We start from the raw sequence: 25,958 nt of genomic DNA, 5'->3' as shown, positions 1-25,958 counted from the left end.
AGGGCCCTGCAATAACCCCTGCTAGCTCCCTCAACACCCTGGGGTGGAGAGCATCTGGACCTGCTGATTTGAACACGTCCAGCCCCTCCAGAAGCACTCTAACCCGGTCCTCCTCAACCTTAGGTCTGGAAGTGTTCCCCTTGAGTCCGTCTTGAATCACGGTGGGGGAGTCCTGGTCCCTGCACAAGAAAACGGAGGTGAAGAATTTGTTAAAGAGGTCTGCTTTCTTCTCTGGCGCAACCACCAGATTGCCCAGCGCATCTTGCAGGGGCCCCACGTTTCCCGGTGCCTTCTTCATCTTCCCTATATATTGGAAAAAGGACTTTTTATTATCTTTGATCTTGGACGCTAGTCCTAGCTCTATGTCCGCCTTAGCTTTCCTAACAGCTCCCTACAGGCCCGAGCAGTGGAGGTATACTCCTCCTTGGAGATAGCCCCCCGCTTCCACCAGGTGTACGCCGCCTTTTTGGCAACCTGGCATTCCCGGACGTCCTTGGTAAGCCAGGGGGGCTTCTGGGCACTCTTGCCCCCCTTGCTTCTTGTTGGGATCGTCACCCCTTGGGCCCTGAGTATCGTCTCCTTAAGAAACGACCTCTCATCTTGGGCACTGAGTTCCCCTGCCCTCGAGAACCCCAGTGCCTCTCCCACCAATCTCTTCAACTCGTTGAAGTTGGCCCTCTTGAAGTCTACGGCTACCGCCTTGCTGCATGCCCTTGTCACCCTGCGCTGGGCTGGTATGCGGCAGCCCTCCATGGAGGCCCTTTCTGTCAGCTGTGTTGTCTTCAGTGGGATTGTCTATAGAGACAAGCTCTATAGTTGGTCATATCTGTTTGCAAGATCAGGCCCATGTTTTCCAGTAAGAGATTTATTTTGTAATTTTATGTTTGTTTTCTTTCTCTGCAGCGAATATCCTCTACATGGCAAGCCAAGAAATGCTGAAGGTTGTGGACAGAGACAGCACAACTATTCAGCAAAATTTGAAAAAGGTAACTCTTCCATCTTCAGAGGTTCATGAGAGATCCACTCGTATGGAACCAGATCCTCAATTAAACAGTATGAATCCAGAAAAATTTTCAGGCTTTACTGGTTTGCACCAGTGCTACACTGGTGAAACTCCACTGATTTCAAGGGAATTACTTCTGGTGTGCACCAGTGTAATTGAGCAAAGACTCCTAATCCCTAGGCTATTTCACTAAAAGGTGGGAAGGTCGTCCTCTTCCATCAGTTGCTAGATACTGTTGGTCTTCAGCTACCATTATGGAGACCTTCACATGCCTACCTAGGAGGGATAGGATGACCGCAAATAGTAAGGAGCCAGAATGGGATCTTCTGGGTGTGCTCAGAAGGATAAGGCAAGTGGCGTAGTGGGGATTAGGGTCTAAAATCTTCCTAAACTGCTCAAAATGCCACTTAAGCAGCTAAAGCTAGCCATGTTAAGTGCGGGTTGGAAGGGACCTCAGGAGGTCACATCTAGTCCAACCCCATGCTCAAAGCTGGCCCAGCCCCAGCTATTTCATCCCAGCCAAAGCTTTGTCTAGCTGGGTCTTAAAAACCACCAAGGATGGAGATTCCACCACCTGTCTTGGTAACCTGTTCCAGTGCTTTGCTACCGTCCGACTGAGAAAGTGTTTCCTAATATCTAATTTAAACTTCCCTTGCTGAGAATCTGGGTTTCCTTCTCCCTGGGCAAGTACCCTAATCACTAGGCTTTCTAGGTGTGTCTCAGTTTTAATTGTCAGATGTCTATTCCATTTCAAAGTACTGTAGAGCTCCAGGTTTGTGTGCTTTTAGCTCTTCCTTCCTGAAGAATGCACAGTCCTCCTGGCACCCTGGGAGGGATTCTTACAGGTGAACCTTAAGGGCTGACCCTGCAAACTCTTGCAAATAATCTGTGACTTTAGTGAAACTCTCGAGGGACTTGGTCCCAAGCCTGGTGAAGCCAAAGAAGACTGTCATTGGCTTCAGTTAGGTCTGGATCATACTCCCTAAGAAAGAAGTTTCTCAAGTCACACTGGGACAAGCCACGGTAGTAAAGTTAAGCAAAAGACTTTGAGAAATTTTATCTTTAATCACATATTTAACTTTAAACACACATGGTCTCCTTGACATTAGCAGGGTACTTACTCAGATACTTAAAAGTGCTTATAACTGACTAGTTCTGTTAACTTTCATGGGATTACTCACATGCTTCAGGTCACGCACGTGCTTATTTCCTTGCTGAATTGAAGCCTTTGGCAGTACTAAGTGTTTGCAGGTTCCTTGGTCTACTGAAGTCTGTGTTTTTCTGGACTGTGTCAATCTAAGCAATGTCCTGGCACACGGGAAGCTTTGAAAACCTGTACTAACTTTGTTTTATTGATTCTTCTGTGTCATCACACTTCTGAAGTGGCAGATGTACCCAAGAAAATAAAAAGTTGAGGTGAGGTTATGAGCAGCTGGCAGCCTGAAGAAGCAGCAGATACAAGTGTGAAGTTAAATGCCTATTTTTTTCCTTTACTTTTTAATTCTTCTAGTAATTTCTGGGAATGTGAAAATTATGGGGGGAAATCTAAACTGGCATTAAGTTAATTTTGAAGTGTATTGACAGTAAAAGTGGATTTTACTTATAAAGGTTGGAAGTTTATAAAAACAGGAACTGTAGTCCAAGTTGCTATGTGCTGGCAAGATGTCACTGCAAAAAATTTATACTGTTTAGTAGTCAGTGTGATCATAAGTTAAAAGCCAATCTTAACACCTGACTGTGCCAGCTGCTGTGAAATAGAAAAGTTATTTCTGGATCATATTTGCATGTGTTCTGAAGGAGAGGGAAGAAGAGATACTAAATTATTCCAGTCTCTCTGAGTCCAGGTTTAAGCTTAATTATTACTAGTCAAGGACCAACAGAAAATACGTGTCTCTTCAGACCTAGGCTTACTTATCTAACGATGCTAAAAGATCAGATGTGTGTTTTGGGGGAATTGGGACATTATTTTGTTCATCAATTGAGGCATTTCATGGTCTTCTAAAGTGAGGAAAATGTGCACATTAAACAGAAGTTGAATTGTATGCAGAAAATGAAGATTTACCTTTCTACCATATAGATGTATGGTATATCATTTAATATATGGATACCAAATTATTTGTGAAACCAGGCAGAGTCTTGGTAGTCTAACACCTGACAGAAAGATTTTAAAAAATCACAAAATTCAAACAAATAAGGCACGGCTTATTGAGGGAGGCCTGTCTCAGCCAGTGTGATTAATTATTGTTAGCTAATTGTTCCTGGGCCCTTACATAGAAACTGGAAGCACAGATACTGCTGTACTAGAGGAAGTTTATTGTGATTTTTACAAAAAAGGAAGTCTGCTGTAATTCAATATTGGTAAAGGATTAATCAACAGTGAGAATCATAATCCTCTTGTTAGGGGGAAGAAAAATAAAAAGAAAGGGCAATTGGCTATAGCAGATGTTCCCTAGGGTACCCATGATAGGCAGCAGTTATTACTGGCTTATTTTAAGGCCTGGTGTTGTAGAGACTTGCTTAGGCTTTATCTTTTTTCACATCAGTAGTCCTGTTGCAGTCAGTGGGAATACTGGACTTGTTTCCTGGATGCTGAACCATATAAGACAGGAAACTTAGTAAACATTTGCACTTCTGGGTTTATATTATTCCTCCCATTGTATCACACTCTACACACAAGGGTCTATGGCTGTGTTTAATTCCAGGATCTGATTCTCACTGACTTCAGTGAGCTCTGGATCGGTCCTATATTGGGCATGTTAGACTGGTTCATAATTTACCAAGACCTTACACCATCTCCTCTTCACCTTAAGTGTCATGACACTTTTCATTTTAGAGTTGAACTTTTCCAAGCAGGTGCACCTTTTAATGTGACTTTGATTCAAGTTTAGCCCATGATCTCTAGGCGAAAAGGACCTGCAGATCCTTAATGAGCATACTCATTTGGCCAAGTCTAGTTGCACAGGTGGACAGCGGATATAAGATCTCCAAATCTAAGATCTATATAAGGGGTACGAAGAGCTATTTACATATCTAACTTTAGCCATATAGCTGCTTACAGGGGGAGCTGGACTTGGGCCCAGATCTTTCCTTTTCAGAGAAAAATGAACTGTTCTAGTTCTTTTTTTGCTTTGTTTTGTTTTTAAACATGAAGTCATTATCTTAAATTAACTGAAGAAAATCCCAATTGGAGTGGCCAAAAGCAATTTTGACCCACTGTTATTGAAACAGCTGGTCTGATGTTGCCCAGATTTCTGACCCAGGATCCATAGTCATCCACAGTGGTTTAATAATTATTCCCATTGAGAGGCGCATGATCTGAAAAGCAGTGGTTAAAAAGGATACTACAAATACCGTGCCTGCCCACAGCCAGAGTAAATTATATGCCTCCAGTTGTGGAAAACCTTCCAAACACACTTTCTGAATAGGTGCAAAGTGCTCTCTGGAGCCAGGAACACCTCTTTTTTGGCTGATCTCACATCCTTTTTGGCCTGCACTCCCCTGAGGTACAGGATTGAAATTAGGAAAGTTGCACACAGGGATTTGGAGATGTTGGTGCATGTAGTATTTAAACATACAACTACATAGGACTTGGAAGCAGTCAGAGTGGCTAATCAGAGAGCAGAGCATCAGGGGTTGCTCCCCTGCCCTTGAAACTCATCACAGCAAGTGGGGGGGGAAATAAAAAAATGAGGTTGAGACAAAAATCTAACAGGCGTTAAAAATGAAGTGAAAAACGAGCTGTTACACTGGGCTTCTTGATTCCTTGGACCACTTCCTGCCACCCTCATTCACACTGTGATTGCAAGGATATTGCTAATCCTGTAAGGTACATATGACTCAGCGTGAGAAGAGATGTCAGAACCCACCCTGTATCCATAGATGAAGAAAGCTGCTGCATGCTGCTATGAGAGAAGAACTACATCCATCTTAACTCTTCTGAGAGAGCATGACCTGGCCCTAGGCAGTATGATTTCTAGCGAGCTATATCGTGCCAGCGTCACGCACCTTACTCTACAAGTCATTGCACTTAAATCAGCAGGACTGCGGGGGGCCTGATTCTGACACCGTTACTCCATAAGCAATCCCAGTGATTGATATGAGGTAAGAAACTTGGAACAGGAGTGAGTGCCTATACAGCAAGGCATTTTTGGAATCTGGCCCACTGTTAGTATGACTTAAGTAGCAGTTTTCAATCCTTTGAATTTTTTGCATTTTATTGTGATGTTTAGACTAACTTTCCTCAAGACACTTGCATGTTATTCTTGCAGCTAAATGTATGTCATCAAGCAGAGGGCAGGAGTTAGTCGTCTTAGTCTGAAGTCAGGCGGAAGGCAGGGTAAAGTTGCACCTTATAGACTGTTTAAATCAGATATGCATAAGCTTTTGTGAGCCTGAGCTCACTTCATCAGATGCAAATATAACATCCAATTACTTTATTTAAAACTTAAAAATAATCAGTGTTACATATGTGCTGGCAAAGCCATTTTCATGGAAGATGCCTGTGCTGATTTATTTTATCATGGAGAAGCTGCTGCACATCAGCTTCCACCTGGATCGTGACAGAACGGAAACTTGCTCCTATGACAAGGAGGCCAAGACAGTTGGACATATCATTCTGCTGCAGACTCATCCTCCTTTGCAGTATTGAAATGCTAACATCTTCCATCTGCTCTGCTGTTGAGGACTTGCAGACCTATAGCTGGGGGCTGGATAGGCTTATTATAATAGCAACCTGTACTCACCATGTCACAGCGCTGTCAAAGGATGTATGTGGCTTTTCAGGAGGGAAAACATTGACATCTGCTATCCCCACTACATCTTATTGGTGCTTCCGCTGCTTGGTCCACAACCGCTTATCCATCAGAGTGACCCCTGCTTATTTTGCAGCTAACCTTCCTTGACAGTCATTCCATTATCCCTCACCTGTGGACAGGCTGGGTAGCGGTATTTCCCATTGGAAGATGTTGCTCATAAAAGATTGACATCGACGAAGAAATCCAACATCGTCTCGCAGCCTTTGGACACCTGAGAAAACAGGTGTTCAAAGATCATGATATCATATCTGAAACCAAACTTGTGGTTTATCAAGCAGTTGTGATCCCCATCTTACTGTACAGATCTGAGACGTGAACAGTGTACAGGAGACACCTCGAGTCACTGGAGACATACCATCAACGCTGCATGCAGAAGATCCTTTGAATGGGAAAACAGATGCACCAATATTAGCATCCTCTAGCAAGCAAACACCATAAGCATCAATACGATCATCTGACATCAACTTTGCTGGGCCAGCCATGTCATCCAGATGTCCCACTCCAGACTCCCAAAGCAAATTTTATTTTCCCAGCTCAGTCAAGGCATACACTCAAGAAAAGGGCAGATAAAGCACTTCAGGGACAGCTTGAAAAAATGTAACATCGATATCAACTCATGAGAGATGCTCACTAAGGACTGCCCCAAGTGGAGGAAGAGTCTGCTACAAGGGTCTCGGTACTTCAAAACCTTGCAACAACAACAAGAAATGGAAAATTGGCAGAGTCAGAAACAGTGTGTTGCAGACCAAATCAAGAATCCAGAGATCCCCACCCGTACGGAAACACATGCCTGAGTTGCAGCAGAGTCTGTCGATCCCATATCAGCCTCATCAGCCATCTTTGGACACGCAGATAAAGCAATCATTGAAGACAACCATCCTCAATTCTGAGGGATTGCCAATTATTATTGTTGTTGTTGTTACATATATGGGCTGTCCAGCCTCCCTTTTTTATGCAATAAAACCCAGGCGTCCTTTGCTAATAATTCATTTCCCCCATACCTAATCTTGGTTGTCTCTGTTAGTGCAGGTCAGTATTGCTCTGTGGTCTTTGATTCTCTCACACAGCTCCCATGCGAGATACTAATGAACATTTTTGGATATGGTTGCACTGAAGTAAATAACCAGTTAAAATTAACAGTTCCCCCCTTGTCCAGACAAATGAGTTCCTGCATATGTCACTGGAGAGTTCGAGCACCAAGGGTCTTGCTCACAGCCTGGGCTATAGCCTGCAGTGGAGCACAGAACATATAGGACAGTCCTGTCCTACAGAAGCACATGCAAAGCACCCTCCTCGCCAGTTCAGCACCCATGGTTTGAAAAACCTTTGTTGCATTGAAAGTGGGGCTCAACGGTGCTTCTCAGCTCGCATTTTTTACAGTGAAGCTGCTTTTGTTTATTATTTATTTTGTTTTATCAAACCAGTGACTTCTTTTGCATTAAAAAAAATCGAGACAATTAACTGAACTGCCTGTTAAGCATTACCATAGGCCTAACAGGACTTCTTTTTAAACAGTATCCCATAGCTCCAGTTGTCAGCCACATCCTTTCAGGGGGGGAAATATTTGGCTTTAGGTTATGCCTAATACTTTAAAAAACGTGTGTTCTGGCAAAACAAGACCAGGAACCAGTTTTAAAGACCCTACCATCACACTAGTTAATCTCAGCTGTGGCAGTATCCTGATAGGAGAGGAGAGATTGCCTTAGGGAACCAGATCCCTAACCATTAAGGGCATTATAGGTTAAAGCCAACATTTTTTAAAATCTGCCCAGGAACTGACTGGTAAAGCCAAAGCACTGCCTATACAAATCCAGAACTTAGAAAAAGCATCCCCGACTGATCCATTCCTGTGTCCTTTACATTATTCTCTTGGCAGGGAGAGGCAGGGATACATGCATAATTCCAGGGAAGCCAAATCATTTTTTATAAATCTTGATTGAAACAAAATTTAATGCTGAGCTAAAGCCTTTTAAACCTTGTTTCATCCCAAAGCCAATGAAACTATTGACTAGTCACTATGGAAAGCTTTTGCTCAGAGGGAGCTGCTGCATTATCCAGCAGATACAATTTTAAATAATAATAATAATAATAATAATAATAATACAAGTATTCATTTCTGGCAGGAGGATTTCCAATAAGGCCACTGATACAAATATGTGTGCAGTTGCACATGTGCCATCAGTTGATATCCACTAAGAGCCAGTCCTTTGGTCTTCACCATCAGCTAGAATAGTGCTTGCCAAAGGAATAGAGTTGTAAAGTTTTACAACGTGAACCACATTCCAGAAAGATAAAGGAAGTTACATTTCACCCCAATGACTATTTTTTAACTGTAGGTTTTGTTTTTTCAGTATTGACCTATGACAGCCATACAGGAGGCATAAGGAAATTCGCCTCTCCGTAATTTATATTTTTTTAAACTGTCATACACACTAAAGCAAGTGCCAATAGAGTCGACGGCAGGAAATCTTTATTATTTTCTTAGAAACTCTTTAAAATATAAACATCCTGTTGATATCAATCTCAGATTCTTCTCGTGTTTACACAGCAGCTGCCATCATTGTGCACTGTCTGAGTACACATACCAGATGACATGGCAGAAAAGTCGATAAAGCTGTACCCAGACCACATTTTATTAGACAACTGGGTTAACTGTGTACCTCAGTAATTTAAATGATAAAAAAAGCTTAGGAGAACATGTTGGGGGGTGGGGCGGAAGGTTAACGAAGAGTTATTTGAAACTCAGGCAATTGAACTTAAACCCAAGCTTTTGAAAGCATGATGTTGAAATGGACAGTTCAGACATCGTACAACCTTAACTCTGCCCTGTAGAGAGATCCTGAGAAAAGGTATGGTTTTATCTCATGCCTCCTGATTCCTGCTGCATCAGGCTACTATTAACAAGCCCCAGCTTTTGGGGTGTTTTTGTGGGTGAAGTAAAAAAGCTAGAAGACATGAATCTTAAATGCTCTGCAACCAGAAGGCAAATAGAAAGAATCCCATATTTATTGTTTGGTAAATCTCATGATTTTTAAACCAATCTCATAATTTTGGGGGTTTGACTCATGATTTTTGAATGCTTGCATTGGCAGCTGGCTACCCACAGCAGTGCAGTCGTTGTGTTAACTCACGCCCTCTGTGCAGCCAGATCCAGTCCGCAGGAAAATATACATTTTATGATTCCTAATCCATTCAAATAGTGTAGTAAAGGCCAACATTTCCCACTCCTGATGAAGACACCATGTGCTTCTAGCTATAATGTATTATAATCATTATAGAATTATTTATCTTTTTACCTCCATGATGTAATAGCAAGGCTTTGATGTTAAAAGGAAGGAGAGAGAGTTGACTTTCATAAGCATTTTACTGCTGTCCTTGTCTTTGAAAATCTGCCCCTTAATTTTACCCATCTTTTATATTATGTAACTACAGTGCATTCATGCATAGATTCAGGTAGCAAAACTGACTAGCTGGGCATGTTTGCATGAGACACCTTACTGCAAGATAGCATAGTTTACTACACAGTAAGCATGTGCATCTACATGTGCACATGCTTACTGTGCAATAGGCCACGCTAATCACGAGTAAATTTGCTACCTGCAAATGCAAGTAGCAAATTTACTTGTGATTAGTAACAGTGCAGTAGTGCTTGTGTAGACACCTGACTAGGAGCAAATCTGCTCCCAGGCAGCCAGCCACCAGGGAGCAAGAGATTGCTCCCTGCCCCTGGGAACTCCCTGCTGCCAGGGCGGGCTCCACCACCAGAGCTTGGGCAGGGACTATATATCCCTGCCCCAGCAGCAAGGAGCTCCAAGCCCCCCACTCTGGGATCGTGAGCAGGGGGATTGTGAGCAGGAGCTTTACCATCATAGTCAGGAATTGGGGAGCTTGGAGATCTTTATCTTTTAGCGCCAGCTCTGCAGTCGCGGGGCCAGCGAGGGAGATCCTGTTCCCCGCTAGAGAGCCTGTTCCTCCCTTTGCTCCATGAGCACGGAGCTGGGTGGGGAACAGGCTGGGGAGCTTGGGGCTGGGAACCGTCCTGGTCAGGAGCAGGTCCCAGCCCTGTGCCTCATTTGGGTGATCAAGGCACGGGGCTTGGAAAGAGTTGCAGGGGTGAGGTAGGTCCCAGCACCCTGCCCCAATTTGCTGGTGGGATAGCTAGCACCCAAGGGGAGCCTAGAGCTCCTCCTGGCGGCTGCAGGGGCCCATTGTAGGGCCCTAGGCACCAGGAGCAGTTTGCTGCCATTAGCAGCAAGTCTGCTCCCACATCCCTGTATATGTAGACACCTGCCTGGGAGCATTTACGTGAGTCGTTTACTCACAAGTAAACTGATCTCAGATCAAATGCATGTGTAGACTTACCCTCTGAAAACAAATCTGAATTTCATGTAAACTTGGCCGCTTTAGATTAAGAATATTGGTAATATACACTGCGAGACCTGCATACAATATGCAGGAATGATAGCCTAGCCTATTATTCACACCCTTTCTATGTGTTACATTTACACCACAATTAATATGTTAATTGTTAGGATTCAGATGGGATCAGAACCCATTGCGCCATGACATGAATATGTGCCAGGGGCGTCAGACTGCCTGCCATAGCCCGCTGTAAATGGCTGTTGAAGTTATTAGCAAATGAAAACAAACTTTAACTATTTGGGATGAAACTTTCCATGCCAGGTGTCTCCCTTAGATTGTTTGATTGATTGTTTTGTAAAATCTCAGTCCATAAAACTGACCTACTTCCAAGAACAAAACTAGGGAAAAATACATTTTTTTTCCCATATTAAAAAATTCTGGCAGGCTTTTGTTTGAAAAGCTGTTGTACCATCATGCTTGGGAACAGCAATTTAATATTAGGCAGAGAGGCTTTTGCTCCAGACCAGGGGTGCTCAACCCGCAGTCTCAGGGTCAGATCTGCCCCCTGCACTATGTAAACCAGGATGCAGGGCTCCTGACAGGTTTGTGAGGAGCCCCATGGGCCACGGCTCTGTATGCTCAGATGGCCCAGGGCACAATCCCAGTGCAGAAGAAGCATGGAGACCCAAAACCCAATCCCAGTATGTAGAGCTGGGTAGATGTGGGGCAGGGCCCCAGGCCCTGATCTCAGTGCATAGTGGCAGCTCAGGGTCCGACTGTGCACCACTTCTCTGGCCCACAGGACCAGAAGGTTCAGCACCACCGCTCCAGGCTGTCATGTAACAGAACTTTTCCTGTAGTTGCAGATCTAGTCTAATGTCAGCTCTTTTGAATCTCGATCTGGACAACTCAGTTGCAATCAGGGAGGCTCTCTCTCCTAGTGTTCTACACGCTGGGCTCACGTAGCAGGGGAAAGGAAGCTATTGGGGTCTAATACAGAATATGGGTAGTTTGGGAAGTTGACTAGGACAAAGTGCCGAAGGAGGAGGCAGATGCTGGCACTAAAGGCTGCTGGGGAGAGAGACATCTTGGGACTTGGAGTGGGGAAGAGATTGGAACTGGCTAGGCAAAACTCCTGGCAGACGAGGGTCAGCACAAGTGGCTGGGCCAGGAGATAGAATGAGGCCTCCTGGAACAGTGAGACCAGAGAGGTGAAACAAAGATTTGCTGGACAAGAAGAGTGGGACTGAGATGAGAAGCCTGAGGAGTGGAAACGAACTGACTGGGGAAACTGGAATTGAAGAGCCATGGTGAGGAAGAGACAGGATAGGCACAGGTTGAGAGGAACAGGGCAGAAGGAAGTGGTTGTGCTCAGAGAGAACGGACAGAGGATCTTGTCACTACTCTAGCACTCTCCCATCCACAGCTTAGAAGAAATCTAGGGCTCCTGAGTCTGTTGTTAACAAATATCTCTGAAACCCACTGGCAAGGTGTCCTGTTGTGCTGATCTGCAGAGAAGTTAGCTGTCAAGCGCTTCTATCAGTGGACTGATAGCATTAGCTCAAGTGGCACAGGTCTGTGCAGTGGACTGGAGGATGCCAACAACCCTGGTGGTGACCCATGTGCATGTTATCAATCAACATCATGGAATCTCTATTTCAGTTTGCTCTTCAAAAAGTCTAGGAAATGCATGCAAAAAACCTAGCCCATGAGGTGTCAAATTCACCATAAGGCAGATCTAGATTTCAGGGTGCAGACTGGAAACAGTAGTAGATGTGTTAGCATATTGTCTTCCACTATATGGTCACTTCCCCCCCGCCCCACAAGATACCTGCCTCATTTGTTTACGGGACACACACCTACCTTTGGGATGAATCACAGTTGGTTTTTGAAGGAGGAGAGTGTTTTCTGTAGGACTGCACTTTGTTTGTTGCTAAAGTTGGATGGTTATACAGTATAGTGACTGAGAAAAGGAATTGAAGAAAGGGTAATGTTACAGTTAAGGCAAGTTATGTGCTGTCTTCTATCTCTTCATCTGCCACAGAATTTCCCTGTGGTACTAGTCAAGCCACTTAAACCAAACTTTTTTCAGGGGTCACTAATTGTATGTTCCCCGTTTTCTGGATGCCTCCACTGATACACGGCCATCTGATTTCCAGAAATGCTGAGTGCTCACAGCTGCCACTGAAGTCAAGGGGAACTGTGCTTTGGACATAGTAAATGTTGCATAGTGCTGCTCTGAAAAACCAGTTCCTAAGCATTTCAGTTTGGCCATCTAAAATTAATAGATACTTTTGACTTCAGTGTCTCTCTTTCCTATCTGCAAAATGACTCCTCATCTCACTCAGGAAAACTAAAAGTTAGAATCATAGAAAAGTAGGTCTGGAAAGGACCTTCAGGGGCAGAATCATCTCTATCCCAATCACCCTATACAAATCCATTGTCTAACTTAATACAAAACATACGCAATCAGTCGTGTCACAACCAGAAGGCAAACACCCTAACCTGCCACAGGTAAGGCAGGGGAACATTGATGGCTAGTGTCCTGCTGCTGCAGAGATTGTTAAAGTACACCTGAGAGATCCAAGGAAGAGGGTCATGCCACCCTCTATAGAGGACAAAACTCATGGTCTGTGCCAATCTAATTATGGGGTAAAATTCCTTCCTCACCCCACGTATGGCAGTCAGTCAGACCCTGAGTGAAGTGGTCAACTGTCCTGGCCACCAAGTCCCAGCAGGAGTATTGGCATACACCAGTCAAAATCTCTAGCCTTGGCTGCAGGCAGCACCCAATGCTTCTGCAGAAAGTGAAACTCTCCCTCCCCTCCACCGCCCTGAAGCATGGAGCAATAGGTAGGGGGAAAATTCCTTCCCAGCTCCATGTAGCAACTAGCAAAGCCAAAAAGAATGGGAAATACCTATAGTGGAGCATGGACATAACTACTTCTAGATCATCCCTGACCAATGCTTGTCCAGCCTCTTGAGCACCTCCAATAATGTTAAGTCCACAACTTCCCTAATTAGTCTGTTCCACTGCCTCACTGCTCTAACAATGAAGAAGTTTTTCCTGATATCTAATCTAAACCTACTTTGCTGCAACTTCAAGCTAGTGGTCTGCATCCTGCTATCTGCAGCAAGAGAGAAAAAGTGTTCTTCTTCTTTATGGCAGCTATTCAGATATTTGAAGACTGTTTTCATGTCCCCACTTAAGCACCTTTTCCACAACCTGAAAACGCCTATTTCCTTTGCTCTTTCCCCATATATGACTTGCTTTCCACGCCATGTATCATTTTTGTCACATGTCTCTGGAACCCTCTCTTACTTCCCAGTGCTTTTTTAAAAATGTGGAGCCCAAAACTGTACATGATATTCTAGATGAGGCCTAATCAGCGCTTAGTAGAGAGGCGCCATCACATCCCGAGTCTGCTTTTATTGATGCATCCCAAAACTGTATTCACCTTTTGTGCAACTGCATCATACTGCAGACTCGCATTGAATCTGTGATCTACCAAGAAACCTACATCCTTTTCAATAATGCTGCCATCCAGCCAGTGTCACCCATTCTGTATTTGTATTTTTTATTAATCTTCCCAAGGCATAGTACTTTGCATTTGTCAGCATTGAATTTTATCATGTTAGCTCTAGCCCAGCCTTCCAATACATAATGATCCTTTTGAATTGCACTCCTGGCCTCCAGTATGTTTGTAGTTCTTCCCCATTTTGTGTTGTAGGCAAATTTGCTCAAGAAGCTTTCAGTTCCAGCATCCAAATTATTAATAAACACCTTGAACTGTACTGGGCCCAGGACAGAGCCCCGTGGGACTCCACTTGAAGTCTCCTGCCATTCTGACATGGAACCATGTGTAATTTACCATTTGCTTGTGGCTGTCGAGCCAGTTGTCTGTGCACTGTACCGTAGTTTTATCCAACCTGCATTTCTCCCAATTTGTTTGTAAGGAGGTCATGTGGGACTTTGTCAGAGGCCTCGCTGAATTCTGGATACACTCTGTCCACAGCATCCTTCCTTCCATCCAACTAGTTACTTGGTTGAAGAAGGAAATCAAATGTATTTGGCATGATTTGTTCTTAGTAAATCCACGCTGGCTATTTGTGATCAGCCTTTCTTCCTTCAGATACTTGCAAATGGATGTCCTTATGAAGTGCTCCAGTAACTTCCCAGGTATCGAAGTGAGGTTTAACCAATCTATATTTCCCCAGTTCCTCATTTTTACCTTTTAAAAAAAGGGTTTGCACTACATTGGCCCTTTTACAGTCTCAGGTAATGCCCCCCGCCCCCCAGTTCCCATGACTTTGTAAATATTATTGCCAAGGGCATGGGCAACTGGTGCCACCTTAGTTGGGGGTGACGGGGCACATGCCCCCCCTGCAACCAGTCCCGCCAACTGGGGGGGGGGGTGTCCCCCACGGCCACCCTACAGCCAATCTCACTGCCTAAGGGGAGGGTCGCAAATCCTGCGATGGCCAATTACTGCAGCTGCTTCCAGGAGTGGCTGTAGAAATCAGCCAGTGCTTGCAGCGGGGGCACTGGTGCTCCTGTCTCCCTCCCCCGACCCCGCCCATCACCTAAGCGGCGAGCACAGCCAATCAGGGGGTGCCAACTGCTCTCAGGGGGTGCACATGCACCCCCATGCATCCCCTACCAATCGCCACTGGCCAAGGGCTCTGAGATTTTCTCTGCCAGTTCCTTCAGTACCCTAAGATGAAGTTCATTAGACCCTGCTGACTTGAATTTATTCAGACCCATCAAAAGCTTTATGCTTCTTTTTTATTCCTCAGCTTGTCCTCTTGCTTGTCCAAATAATACTTATTAGGATAAAGCCTGCTTGCAGTTTAATTTTTCTGTGAAGACTGTGGCAATGTAGGTGTTGAGTAGGTTTGTCTTTTCATCTTCTGTTAAGAATTCACCCACAGCTTCCTTGGTCTTTCTTTTCTGGCCAACATATTGATAGAACCTCTTTTTTTTGCCAGGTACAGCTCATTTTTTTCCCTTTGCCTTCCTGATTTTGTCCCTTGAGGTTCTTGCTATTTTCAAGTATGCCTCCTTGGTGACCTACCTATCTTTCCATTGCCTGTACCCTTTCTTTTTGTGTTTGAAGCATCTTAGAACTCCTCATGCAGCCACGTTGGTCTCTTGCCATTCTTCTTGTACTTCCATTGTCTTGTAACAGTTTCTTGTTGGATTTCTAATTCCCTTTAGAAATTTCCAGGCCTCCTGGGTGCCTTTATCCCCAGGGCCTTGTCACATTATACTTAAGATGCCTTTTATTTAGATCCAGTTAAGCATTACTACACATTACAAAGTTTTCTGAGCAGTTGCATGGTAATGCTTACTAAAGTCTAAATAAAACACATCTTAGGCACCAGAACCATTGAAAACTCTGGTATGCTTTATGGGCCGGGACCGACTAAGAGCTGATGGTTGGTCCCAGCCTACGCACTAAGCTAGTCTTGAACCTGTCCTTGTGTGATGAGAGGGCCAGGTGACCAACAAAGAGTCAATCCCAGCCTCCCCTACCACATTGGAGTTTAAAATCGGTTCTAGCATGGTGCCAGAGTTGTGACCTCCATGAAGCAGCAAGCCATTAGCTCAGCATGTGTTGGGTAATACGATCTGGAGATATTCCTTACTAGAAAAGTTCTGGCTTTTTTACAGTATGATAGCACTTAACACACATTTTACTGCTTGAATGCTGGGATATTAGTGTTTTGAGTGCAGTTAACGCATGCTAAGTGTAACATGCGACAAGGTCCTCGATCTGTCTTCCCATGATACCATGTCTATTAACTCCTTGAGTTGTTGAAATCTGCCTTCTTGAGATCTAGCAACTTAGTTCCACTTCCCCTGTCTCAGTATCATGAATTTGTTATATCGTGAATCCTTCCTCCCAAATTGCCCATCACCTGATTTCATAGATTTCATAGACATCAGGGCTGGAAGGGACCTCGGAAGTTCATCGAGTCCAGCCCCCCGCCCAAAGGGCAGGAAGTCAGCTGGGGTCATAGGATCCCAGCAAGATAAGCATCCAGTTTCATCTTGAAGGTGTTCAATGAAGGCGCTTGAACCACATCTGGTGGCAGGCTGTTCCAGACCTTGGGGGTTCGGACTGTAAAGAAATTCTTCCTTATGTCCAGCCTGAAATGATCTTGAAGTAGTTTGTGACCATTCGACCTCGTCATCCCTTGGGGCGCTCTGATGACGTCCCGGGATTTGCTTGAGAACCATCTATGGATGCAAGCCAGCGTTTTGGTCCTATAAGGATGCTGCGGGTTTTTTTTCCCAAGGTGGAGAATCTTGCATTTATCGGCGTTGAACACCATCAGATTCTCGTCCGCCCACTTGCTGAGCCTGTCCAGGTCAGCCTGGATCACCCGCCTGTCTTCTGGTGTGGATGCTTTGCCCCAAAGTTTGGTGTCATTGGCGAACTTGGCCAGTCCGCTTCTGACCTTTACAACCTTGACCAATTTTTCCCTTTTGCTTAGGGAACGATCCAAGATAGATGATCCCCAGGTTGTGTCCTCAGCCTTCTTGACCAGAAAGCTGTCTTCCACATGAGCTAGAACTTGCTCAACATTTTACCTTTGGCTATACTGCTCTTCCAGCAGATGTCTGGAAAACTGAACTCTCCCATCAGTACCATTTTGGATACTTTTGGCATCTCCCTGAAGAGTGTTGTATCCACTTGTTCTTCCTGATTCGGTGGCTGATAACTAAGGATCTACCTAATTCGCAGGGGCTGCACCCTGATTTGGAAGGGAGAACACGGACACAGGCAGCCATTTTGTGGGTGGAGCATGGCAGCCCCCCCCCCCCCCACACACACACACACACATACCTCTAGCCAAGGTGCTCCGGTGGCCCCGTGCCTTGCCAGTGATTTGGCTGTGGGGGCTGCCAATCATCTCTCCTTCACCGATGATTGGCTGCCAGAGCTGTCCATCATGTAGCCCCGCCTCTCACTGCTGATTGTGGAGAGGGATGTGGGCACATGGCAGGCAGCCCTCACAGCCAATCAGAGGTGGAGGGCCGGGGCAGCCGTTTTGTCTGCAGCCCTTCGAGCAGGCAGCCTCCACTTCCCTGCCCGACTAGGCTGCGACAGCACGCTGAGGACTGCCGGCTCCCTCTAAGGAGCCAGCATTTTCTTTTCCATAAGCTTCCCCCCACCCCATGGATTTTGCAGGCATTGCCCAGATTTCGCAAGATCTGTGAAATCATGAATATGGTAGGTCCCTACCTATAATAAGTCACTGTTATATCAGTACTGTATCTTTCACATTTTATCTTTACCCAAATACCTTCTGATCTGCTACCTTCTTCCTCCTGAACCAGGAAACAAGTGCATGCATTTTTCTAAATACAAGGCGGCACCACTACCCTTTCTCCCAACCCTGTCCTTCCAAAACAAAGTGTAGCCCTCAATGGTGAGGTTCAGTCAGTAAGAGCTGTCCCACCAGGTTTCTATGATACTAGTTAAGTCTTCGCTTTTTTCACAGACTGTGACTTCCAGCTCATCCTGTTTGTCCCCCATACTTCTTGCATTTGTATGCATACATTTTGACATATTTTGCATTCTGACCTACTTGTTTTACTTGTGCATCACTTGTTGCTGTCCTGTGGCTCTCTAGCCCCTTCCCAGAATTGAGCTGCTTCTTCAAGTCCTTCCCCCTCTGAATTATTTGCTCTCTTCCTGGAGGGTTTTGTTCACCGTCCCACATGGAACCTAGTTTAAAGCCCACCTTACCGGGTTGACCAGACAACACCCAAAGATGCTCTTTCCCATTCTGATTAGATGGATCCCATCTTTTGATAGCAGTCCTCCTTCTCAGAATGTCTGCCCATTGTCGAAGAAGCCAAAGCCTTCATGTCAACACCACTGTCTCAGCCATGCATTTACTTCCATAAGTCAGTGGTCCCAGCCTGGGCCCCTGCCTTCCACTAGGAGAAATGAGGAAAACACTCCTTGTGCACCAAGCTCCTTAATCCTCCTTCCAAGAGCCTTGTAGTTTCCTTGTATCTGCTTAGCATCATTCCTAGCAATATCACTGGTACATACATGAGCAAACAGGAAAGGGTGGTGGTTTGAGGAGTGCATGGGCTTTGGAAGTATTTCTGTACATCCTGAATATGGGCTTCAGACCTCCCAGGACACCTCCCAGGACCCCAAATCCAGACAGCCATTTGGTGCATCTGTCCCCAGCAGAAGGGCGTCTCCAATCAGCACCACTTTTCTCTTCCTTCTTGATATCATGGTCTTGGAGCCCCAATCCCGGGGGCTCTGAATTTCCTGCTCTCTAGGCTGCTGGCTCCTCTGCTTCTTGCCTTCTGATGTCCTCACCTCTGCCTTTTCCTCAGCTGTTGCACCACAGAGTGCTTGAATGTGGTTGTTGCCTTCAGTCTGTTCCTCTTGAATTCTTGGGGACCCTTCTTATAGTGGTCACATGCTGCCACTTCTCTTTTTTTCCCTTTAGTCTTCCCAGCATCAGTCTCTTAGGACTCCTATCCAAGAAGTCTTCATTTTCCTTGATAGCATGTGGTGTGGATTCCTGTGCTTCCAACCCTTGAATCTTTTCCATCAAGAGACACCAGCTTAGACTTAGTACAAAGGAAATGTTCTTGACCGTCTGGGAGGAACACAAGCATGTCACATCCCATACTTGCACTCTAATATTTTAGTAAGTGTCATCAGTGTTGGACTTTACTTGCACATTTTCAAAATTGTTGGACCTTGCTATGTGTAAGACAAAAAACCTCTCACACCCAAATTTGAAACGCAGAAGTTTGAGAATTTGGGATGCCAAGGTGAGGTTTATAAAATGATTTCCTGGGAAAGAACAGAAAGGAGGGATGTCTCTTGATTATTTCCTTAGCCTAGAATTTGGGTGGCTTGGATTTAAGTCCTTGCTCTGCCATGGGCTGCTTTCTGTGTGACTTTAGATGATTTGACATTAAGGGTCAAATCCAAGAAAGGACTTGGGAAGAATTTAGGCACCAGACTCCAAAATTGCAATTGAGAGGACCCTTAGAAGTGCCTAAACCCACTGGAACCCTACAGTAAAGAATTGAAATTACCCAGCATCTAAAGTCCTGCTTCTGTATATCCCAGGATTACCCTCATTCTGACAAGACTGAGCAGTGCAGCTCTTAGTTCATGTCTGCCCCTGATTCCTAGGGGCTAAATCCTGTCCTTCTTACATGGCTAATGATACATACATAGCCACATACCTGCAGGTTTTGGCACATACACGTTTTCACCACAGAAGAGAACAGAATTACACTGCATGTGTACCTGCCAGAGGGAACAGCACTGGGCAGCTAGGAGAGGCAGATACGTGGGACCAGGAGGAAGAGAACATGTAAAGGAGGGTGTGGGTCAGTGAAATGAATGTTGCCCTAGCATTCATCCTAATAGTGGACTGCTTTTTTTTTTATCCTGAGCCCTTGCTCCTAATACGGCAGCGACTGTTCTCCATCCATTTATTTGATGAATATTAGATGCACAGTGCAGTAGACAAGCTTCAAAAAGAGGGGGCTGGGAAAGGATCTGGGCAATGCCTACCTGGTGGTTACAACACTGTGCTGGGAAGCAGGGCTAAGCCCTCACTTGGGGACCTAGAACCTGGGCCTCTTCCTTCCTAGGGCATTGATGTAACTACTAGACCAGGGGTGGCCAGAGTTACTTACCCTAGGAGCCACATCCGATCCTCCACCAAAACCGGAGAGCAGGGGGAAGGGGTGTGCTGAGCCACCCAGAGTGAAGGAGAGCATCCCACCACCACCTGCACCGCTCTGGCTTTCCCTGCAGGGAACGCGCCCCAGGGTAAGCAGTGTGACTGCAGCCCCCGGCAGCCTGGTGTCCCCCAGAGCCATCTTGGGGAGAAGTGGGTGGGCCCCCGAGAGCTGCAAGTACTGTGCCGGTGAGCCATGGTTTGGCCACTGTGGCACTAGACTAACATATGAGAAAGTCCGTCTCCTCTGTCTAACACCAGCTAGTCATGGGTTTTGCCTGACTAAATGTCTGGACTTTTTGCACAGGCTTACTTACATCCCTCGGCATACTGAGGAGGCTAGGACGGGCAATGCTGAATCACAAGCTATACATAAGCGCCAAGAGCTGCAGTTGTGCATTTAGGCTCCAAAAGCGAGATAGGATTTAGCCTCAAGTGTTCCTCTGCCAATGCCTCCTGTCAGGTTTAGTAGATGTTCTCCAAGCGCCCCAACAGACACCAACAGGATTAGGCTGCATACAGGATTCAAGGGCTTTTGCCACTTTCAAAGCTAGCTGTAAGTGAAGGTGATACTGCCTCTGTTCAGTACAGTCCCCTGGAGATCAGAGCGGTTTCCCGGGATGTGATGTCAGCCTAACTGGGCATTTGCTATTAGATTGAGTCATTGGGAAACTATTTCTTGACAAAAGGAGCAAACACTAACCAGATACTGGTAAGAAGGTTACAGCCTCTCGTTGTGGGAGAGTGGTAGAACGGAGTTTATGATTTTAATAATGATGATTTACCAAGATGTATCACGATTCCCAGTTTTGCTTTCCCCTCACCTCCACCACCACCTTTTTCAAATGAATGTTTTATCTCTGCTTTGATTTGTAGCTGATATTTTATTACGGGACTGCAGATGGCTGGTGTCCACAACAGTATTACGAGGAGATCAAGATGGATTTCCCCGACGGGGATATTCGGCTCTGCGAGAGAGGCTTCCGGCACGCTTTCGTCCTAGATGCCAGCAAAGAGATGGCTGCCATGATTACACACTGGCTACAAGATGACCTGACCAAACTATAAACATTGCTTCAGTGAATAACCACACAAAAGATGTAACTATTTTGTGAATGTGTAATTTCTTTGTGAAAGAGTCTGTCCCTAACTACTCCATTTGTTACAGGTTATGGCTTGTTTTCTACTGACATGTTTTCGAGAAGGTAAAATGTGACAACTGGGTGGTCTAAAGAATAGTGTCAGGCTTATGATATTGGGCTCCCAGGCTGTGGCTTCAGGGCTTTGTAATGTGTGGAGTACTCAGCTGACACAAGCGTATGCAACATTGGTATTAGAGTCAATGGGGCCATGTTTATGCCACTTCCCTCTCAGGCCATGTCCCCCACCAAGAAAAAAACACTCCTTCTCTGTTGTTCACACCTAGCAGTTAGGCAGTGCAAAAGTCTTGCAGCGTCCTTTTGCCACCACAAGTGAGAGAGTATAGACGTCGCCTACGGTAGTGGTTTTGAACCTTTTTAGACTCAAGACCTCTTCCATAACTTTTCAAAAATTTAGTGGCACCTATTTCTTGCAGTGCTTACTTTCTTATACCCCACTGTACCCTTAAAAAGATTTCATGGAGTGGCAGGGCAGGCAGCAGCAGGCAGGGCACCCCTGAGAGTCTGGGGAGGGGTGCAGCATGCTTAGAGCTGACAGGGGCTGCTAGGCATTGCAGCTGCAGAGGTCAGTGCCAAGTGAGGGCAGCAGAGATAGGACCCTGTTGTGCCCTGCTCTTTACACCATCTGCCCCCTCTCTGCCCCTGCTCTGTATTTGAGGGAATGAGCACAGCCCTTGCCACCAAACCTGCTTCTCCGGGGACTTGAATGTCAGTGACCAGACCCACATTCTCCACAGCCCCTCCCACCAGCTCCAGAAGCATGGGAGGAGCAGCAAAATGAGTCAGTCTGAAAAAGAACAGTCCTGTGTCCATCCATCTGTGGCAGATCCCACCGTTTCAAACACAGGAGTGGTTGGCCAGTGGGTAGGGACTGCACTTTTCAGCTCAGCTCTCCCCTACTCCTCCCATGGTCCTGGAGCTGGTAGGAGAGGCTCTGGGAAATGGCACTGGGACCCCAGGATGTGCAGGGTGCCCAGCACATGGAGGTGCCAGCACTTATCTCCTCTCACAGGGGTGGGTGCTGCAGGACCCTTCAAAGGATCTTCTAGACCCCCAGGGTGCTACCGAACCCCAGTTGAGAATCACTGGCCTACACCTTCTGTCAGGATACATCTGGTATGCATAAGGAGATACAGATTCAAAATAATAGCAGGGAACGTAAAGACCCAAGCAAAAGAGTATGTCTCAAGTTTATAACTAACTATATTTATCCACTTATGTAAGCTGCTTGCTCTCAACAATACCTTGACCTTACTGAAGTTAGCGGGAATTTCAGGTGTTCAACCAGTTTGAAAAACCAAGCCACATGTATTATGTGCCTAAATGTGAAGCCAGATCCATAACTCCAGGTACTTAAGACTTTTGTCCCAAAGGCCCAAGTTACACAAATTCACAGTCAGAAAAGGGCCAGTGTTTCTGTCACAGTTGCTGTGCCTGATGAACCCCCTCAGAATATTTTAGGACCACGTTCTCAGCTGCCATCAATAAGCAGAGCTTCATCAAAGTCTTTGACTGACCAAGGCTCTGGTCCTTGCTCTAGTTCATTCCTAAGGATACTCTCTTTCTTCAACATGCATGACCTTCCTTCTTTTATTTTAATTCAATAGAGACTGTAAACAGAAAATACAGAAAGAAATCTCCAAATATTTGTGATGAAACAGAATCGTGACTTAAAGCTGAGAATTAAGCCAATGTAAGCACTGGGAGCAGAAATTACCAGAAGAGACAAGTGGAATCAGGAAAGACTTCATATTAGTGAGACTCTGAAATAGTATCCTGAAAGAAAAGGTATAAAACCAGTGGCAGAAGGCATTTATACAAAGACATAGCACTACATGAATGATACAAGATGTTTGCTGTTATGGCAAAGAGATGGGTTACATGACCTGCTGGGTCTTTTCCATCTCTAACTTGTATGATTCATTAAGAAGGTAAATAAGTCACTACAGAGAAGGGTACTGGGGAAGGTACTGTATGATTTGGGAAGACAGATTGGAAGAGGTTTCTTGTTTTTCCCCCTTTGTATGAGTACACAAAGACACTTCTCACCATTTCTGGTTCCCCATAACCTCAGCATGCTGTTTCTAGATACTTTTGGACTTGCCTTCAGAGCTGCAGATGTACAGTAGGTTTAAATGACCTTTTCCTGCAACACTAGCAGCTTAGCTGTTGAAACGGACAAACGCATTTCCAGATGACGCCGGCATTTAGTGAAACAGAAGATGATGCTCAAGTGGATGTTTTAAGAAGTCAGTAGCAGCAGTGTGGGGAGTATCAGCATAAGCTGAATATATGTGAAGCCATTTTTGCAGACTGCCCTATGATTTTAGCTCACGTTTACAGCAAGCTCAGAGGCTGCCTTCCCTCTGCACAGCTATAATCACGAGAATTTCTTTTGTTACCTAATACGGGCGAGGAAACAAAAATTCGCAATGCCAGTTTTGAACTCCAAAGCCATCTCTGTTCAAACAGCCCCTAGGTGATGCACAGTTATTTTGGATATTCTTTTTATTGCAGCAGTTGACCCCATTTGCCGGCATGGGCATGTAGGGTCCACGATATATGTGTGTTTGAAACACAGCAGATGGTTCAAACGGTTGTTGTGTACTTACTCATTGATATGACTGAATAAACGTTTGTTTCTTGGAGTATATGGGATCAAATGATCAGTCTGTAAAAATTCAGCTCTTCTAGATGGGCCTCCAAGAGATGGGATACATTTGTAGTGACTGGAGAATACAAGCTACTGTTAGGTCTGGGTACTGAAAGCCAATGGTAAACTCTTGTTCAAGGTGTATGAGTCATAGACGTTATATGGGGAACTTGCTTAATGCATGGACTCAGGCTGTGTATTCCTTTTTACATTTTGCCCTGTTAATCTATTTCAGTACATTCCTCTGATTGCCATAAGACAACCAGAGGGCAGAATTGGTTAAGAACAGTCAGATTTGCTTGTTGCTATTCCCTTATGCCTTTATTAGATGTTTTTCCTGTGACATTAATGAGAACGTTGTGACACAATTAATTCCTTCCTCGTAGGAGCTGGTACCCCTTGGCTGAGATCTGAACGGTCCCCATTGTGCTCAGCGCTAAAAGGCCTGGGCCTGGGTTTCAGAAGTTCTGTGAAAGGCCATGAGAACTGCAGGCCTTCAACAGCCCTGAAACCAAACTGATTGAGCTTTGCTGAGGGATTTGGCCAGCAATGTGAGGAACACTGTTCTTGTCATACAGGTGACTTTCCAGTGCCTCTGCTGAAAGCAAGGACCTTGCAGGGAGAAAATCCAACTCTTCTGGTGCTAAGGGGTTAACAAGGATCTGAGTCCAAAAAAAGTCTGAGAAGAGTGCATGGGCCAAACGTGATGCTTCCTTTAAGCAGACAGAAAAATCCTTGTTTCTCAATACGACTGGGAGTCCCTCCGCAAATGAATTTGTGTTGTTACAACCTGATCTACTCAAGCACTTGTGTACGTGTGTACTTTAAGCGTCTGAGTACTTCTATTCACTTCAATGGCACTTCTGCTCATGCTTGGGTCAACGTGTTTTAAGAAAGTGAGCAAATACTATAAGAGAAATAAAAACATTTATTGAAAAATGGCCTTTGTTCCTTCAGTTTGCCAACAGTTATTTTGCATTGATTATCGTACTTCATAACCTGGTAGGTGCAAAACGTTCAAAAATATCTACAGGGCTTTAGAGTCTAGGGCCAAACTTTCCAAAGGGGTGAAAGACTCTTCAGAGCCTTGGTCTCAGAAAGTCAGTAAGATTTTAGTTCCCAAATCACGTGGGCATCTAGGAAAGTTTTGATTGTTATCTGTTTAGGGAGAATAATAAGTGCTCCCCACATCTCACTTGAATTAATCCTATGCGGCCAATACTCACTCTTTTCATGAGTTGCCAGGTGTGTGGATCAGGGAGGTTTGACTGCACAGCAGAAGTTTGTCTTACGTATGCAGTGTTTATGGCAGAGATTTATATGGGGACCTAGAGCAAACAGGGATTTCTTAAGCCGTGGAAGGCCAGATAAACACATGCATGCACATGTGCAACAGATAAACTGTTCCCGGCAGTGGATCACATTTACCTATGTAATTCTGCAGGAAATACATCGGTATTTTCATCCTTTATCACCCAGCCACAAGCTCTGGCTCACCTACAAACCAGCATTTTGAATGAGAAACAAAAGACACGTTTTGCTGTTAGCACAGTTGCTCAGAAAATTACTGGATTTGTGTAAACCTGCTCAACCCAAGAGACAAGTCGCTTTACTTTGTCTCCCAGGTCACGCTCAAACTCACAATCACAGTGAGTGTCTGAGCCCCTCTCCTCACAGCAAAACAGTCTCTTTTTTGGAGCTTAGACAACGTAAGAATCCAGGGAGTGTTTGCGAGTGACCAGGCACCATTAAGCAGTATAGTATTGCTGGAGCGCCTGATGGGATTTTAGTAAAAGCAAGAGCCGTAACAGAAATAATATAAACCAGTTGCCAGAAGTGATTGTTGCTCTAGGCAGCATCATGTGGAAGTTATGAAACAGGACAACGCACATGCACAAGTGGGACAGGGGTGGGAAAAGCCACTGCCGCCGCCTTGAAAAAGACATAATTAGAGGCTATTTTCAAGTGTTCCAGCTGATGATAAGTGGACCTATTTTTTCCATTTCTCACGTGTTGCACAAAAGTACTTGCGGAACAGTAATTGTGCTGTGGTTTCCTAACAGCTTGCAGAAGTTAATACATGTAGGCTGTTGTTTAAAATACATGACTAGTGCCTGTCTCAATATATAGTTTGTCAGTCGGATTCTTGATGGAAAGCTTTTTGTTTTCCTTTTTTAATGTAATTGTCAGTTGGGGAATGTCCTTTATTTTCCCTGTTCACT

General features: G+C 45.0%; 1 protein-coding gene across 3 annotated transcripts in view; it reads left to right on the top strand.

Moving 5' to 3' along the window:
* The window catches only part of LDAH (lipid droplet associated hydrolase), a 217,149-nt gene extending 192,497 nt beyond the window's left edge, over nucleotides 1-24,652 (top strand). Inside the window, exons 6-8 of one of the 3 annotated variants that reach the window (XM_006034383.3) lie at nucleotides 904-986; nucleotides 20,800-21,023; nucleotides 24,123-24,652. In XM_006034383.3, coding sequence (XP_006034445.2) covers nucleotides 904-986; nucleotides 20,800-20,991 — 275 coding nt within the window. In that variant the 3' untranslated portion in view covers nucleotides 20,992-21,023; nucleotides 24,123-24,652. Of the gene's footprint in view, nucleotides 1-903; nucleotides 987-20,799 lie in introns of all 3 variants that reach the window. The other 2 variants (XM_006034382.3, XM_025216356.1) reach the window with 2 other exon arrangements.
* The last annotated feature ends 1,306 nt before the right edge of the window (nucleotides 24,653-25,958 follow it).

Source organism: Alligator sinensis, unplaced genomic scaffold, assembly GCF_000455745.1.
Source record: "Alligator sinensis unplaced genomic scaffold, ASM45574v1 scaffold200_2, whole genome shotgun sequence".
Lineage (NCBI taxonomy): Eukaryota > Metazoa > Chordata > Crocodylia > Alligatoridae > Alligator > Alligator sinensis.
The sequence above is the reverse complement of the archived record's forward strand: the minus strand, read 5'-3'. Positions and strand labels throughout refer to the sequence as shown.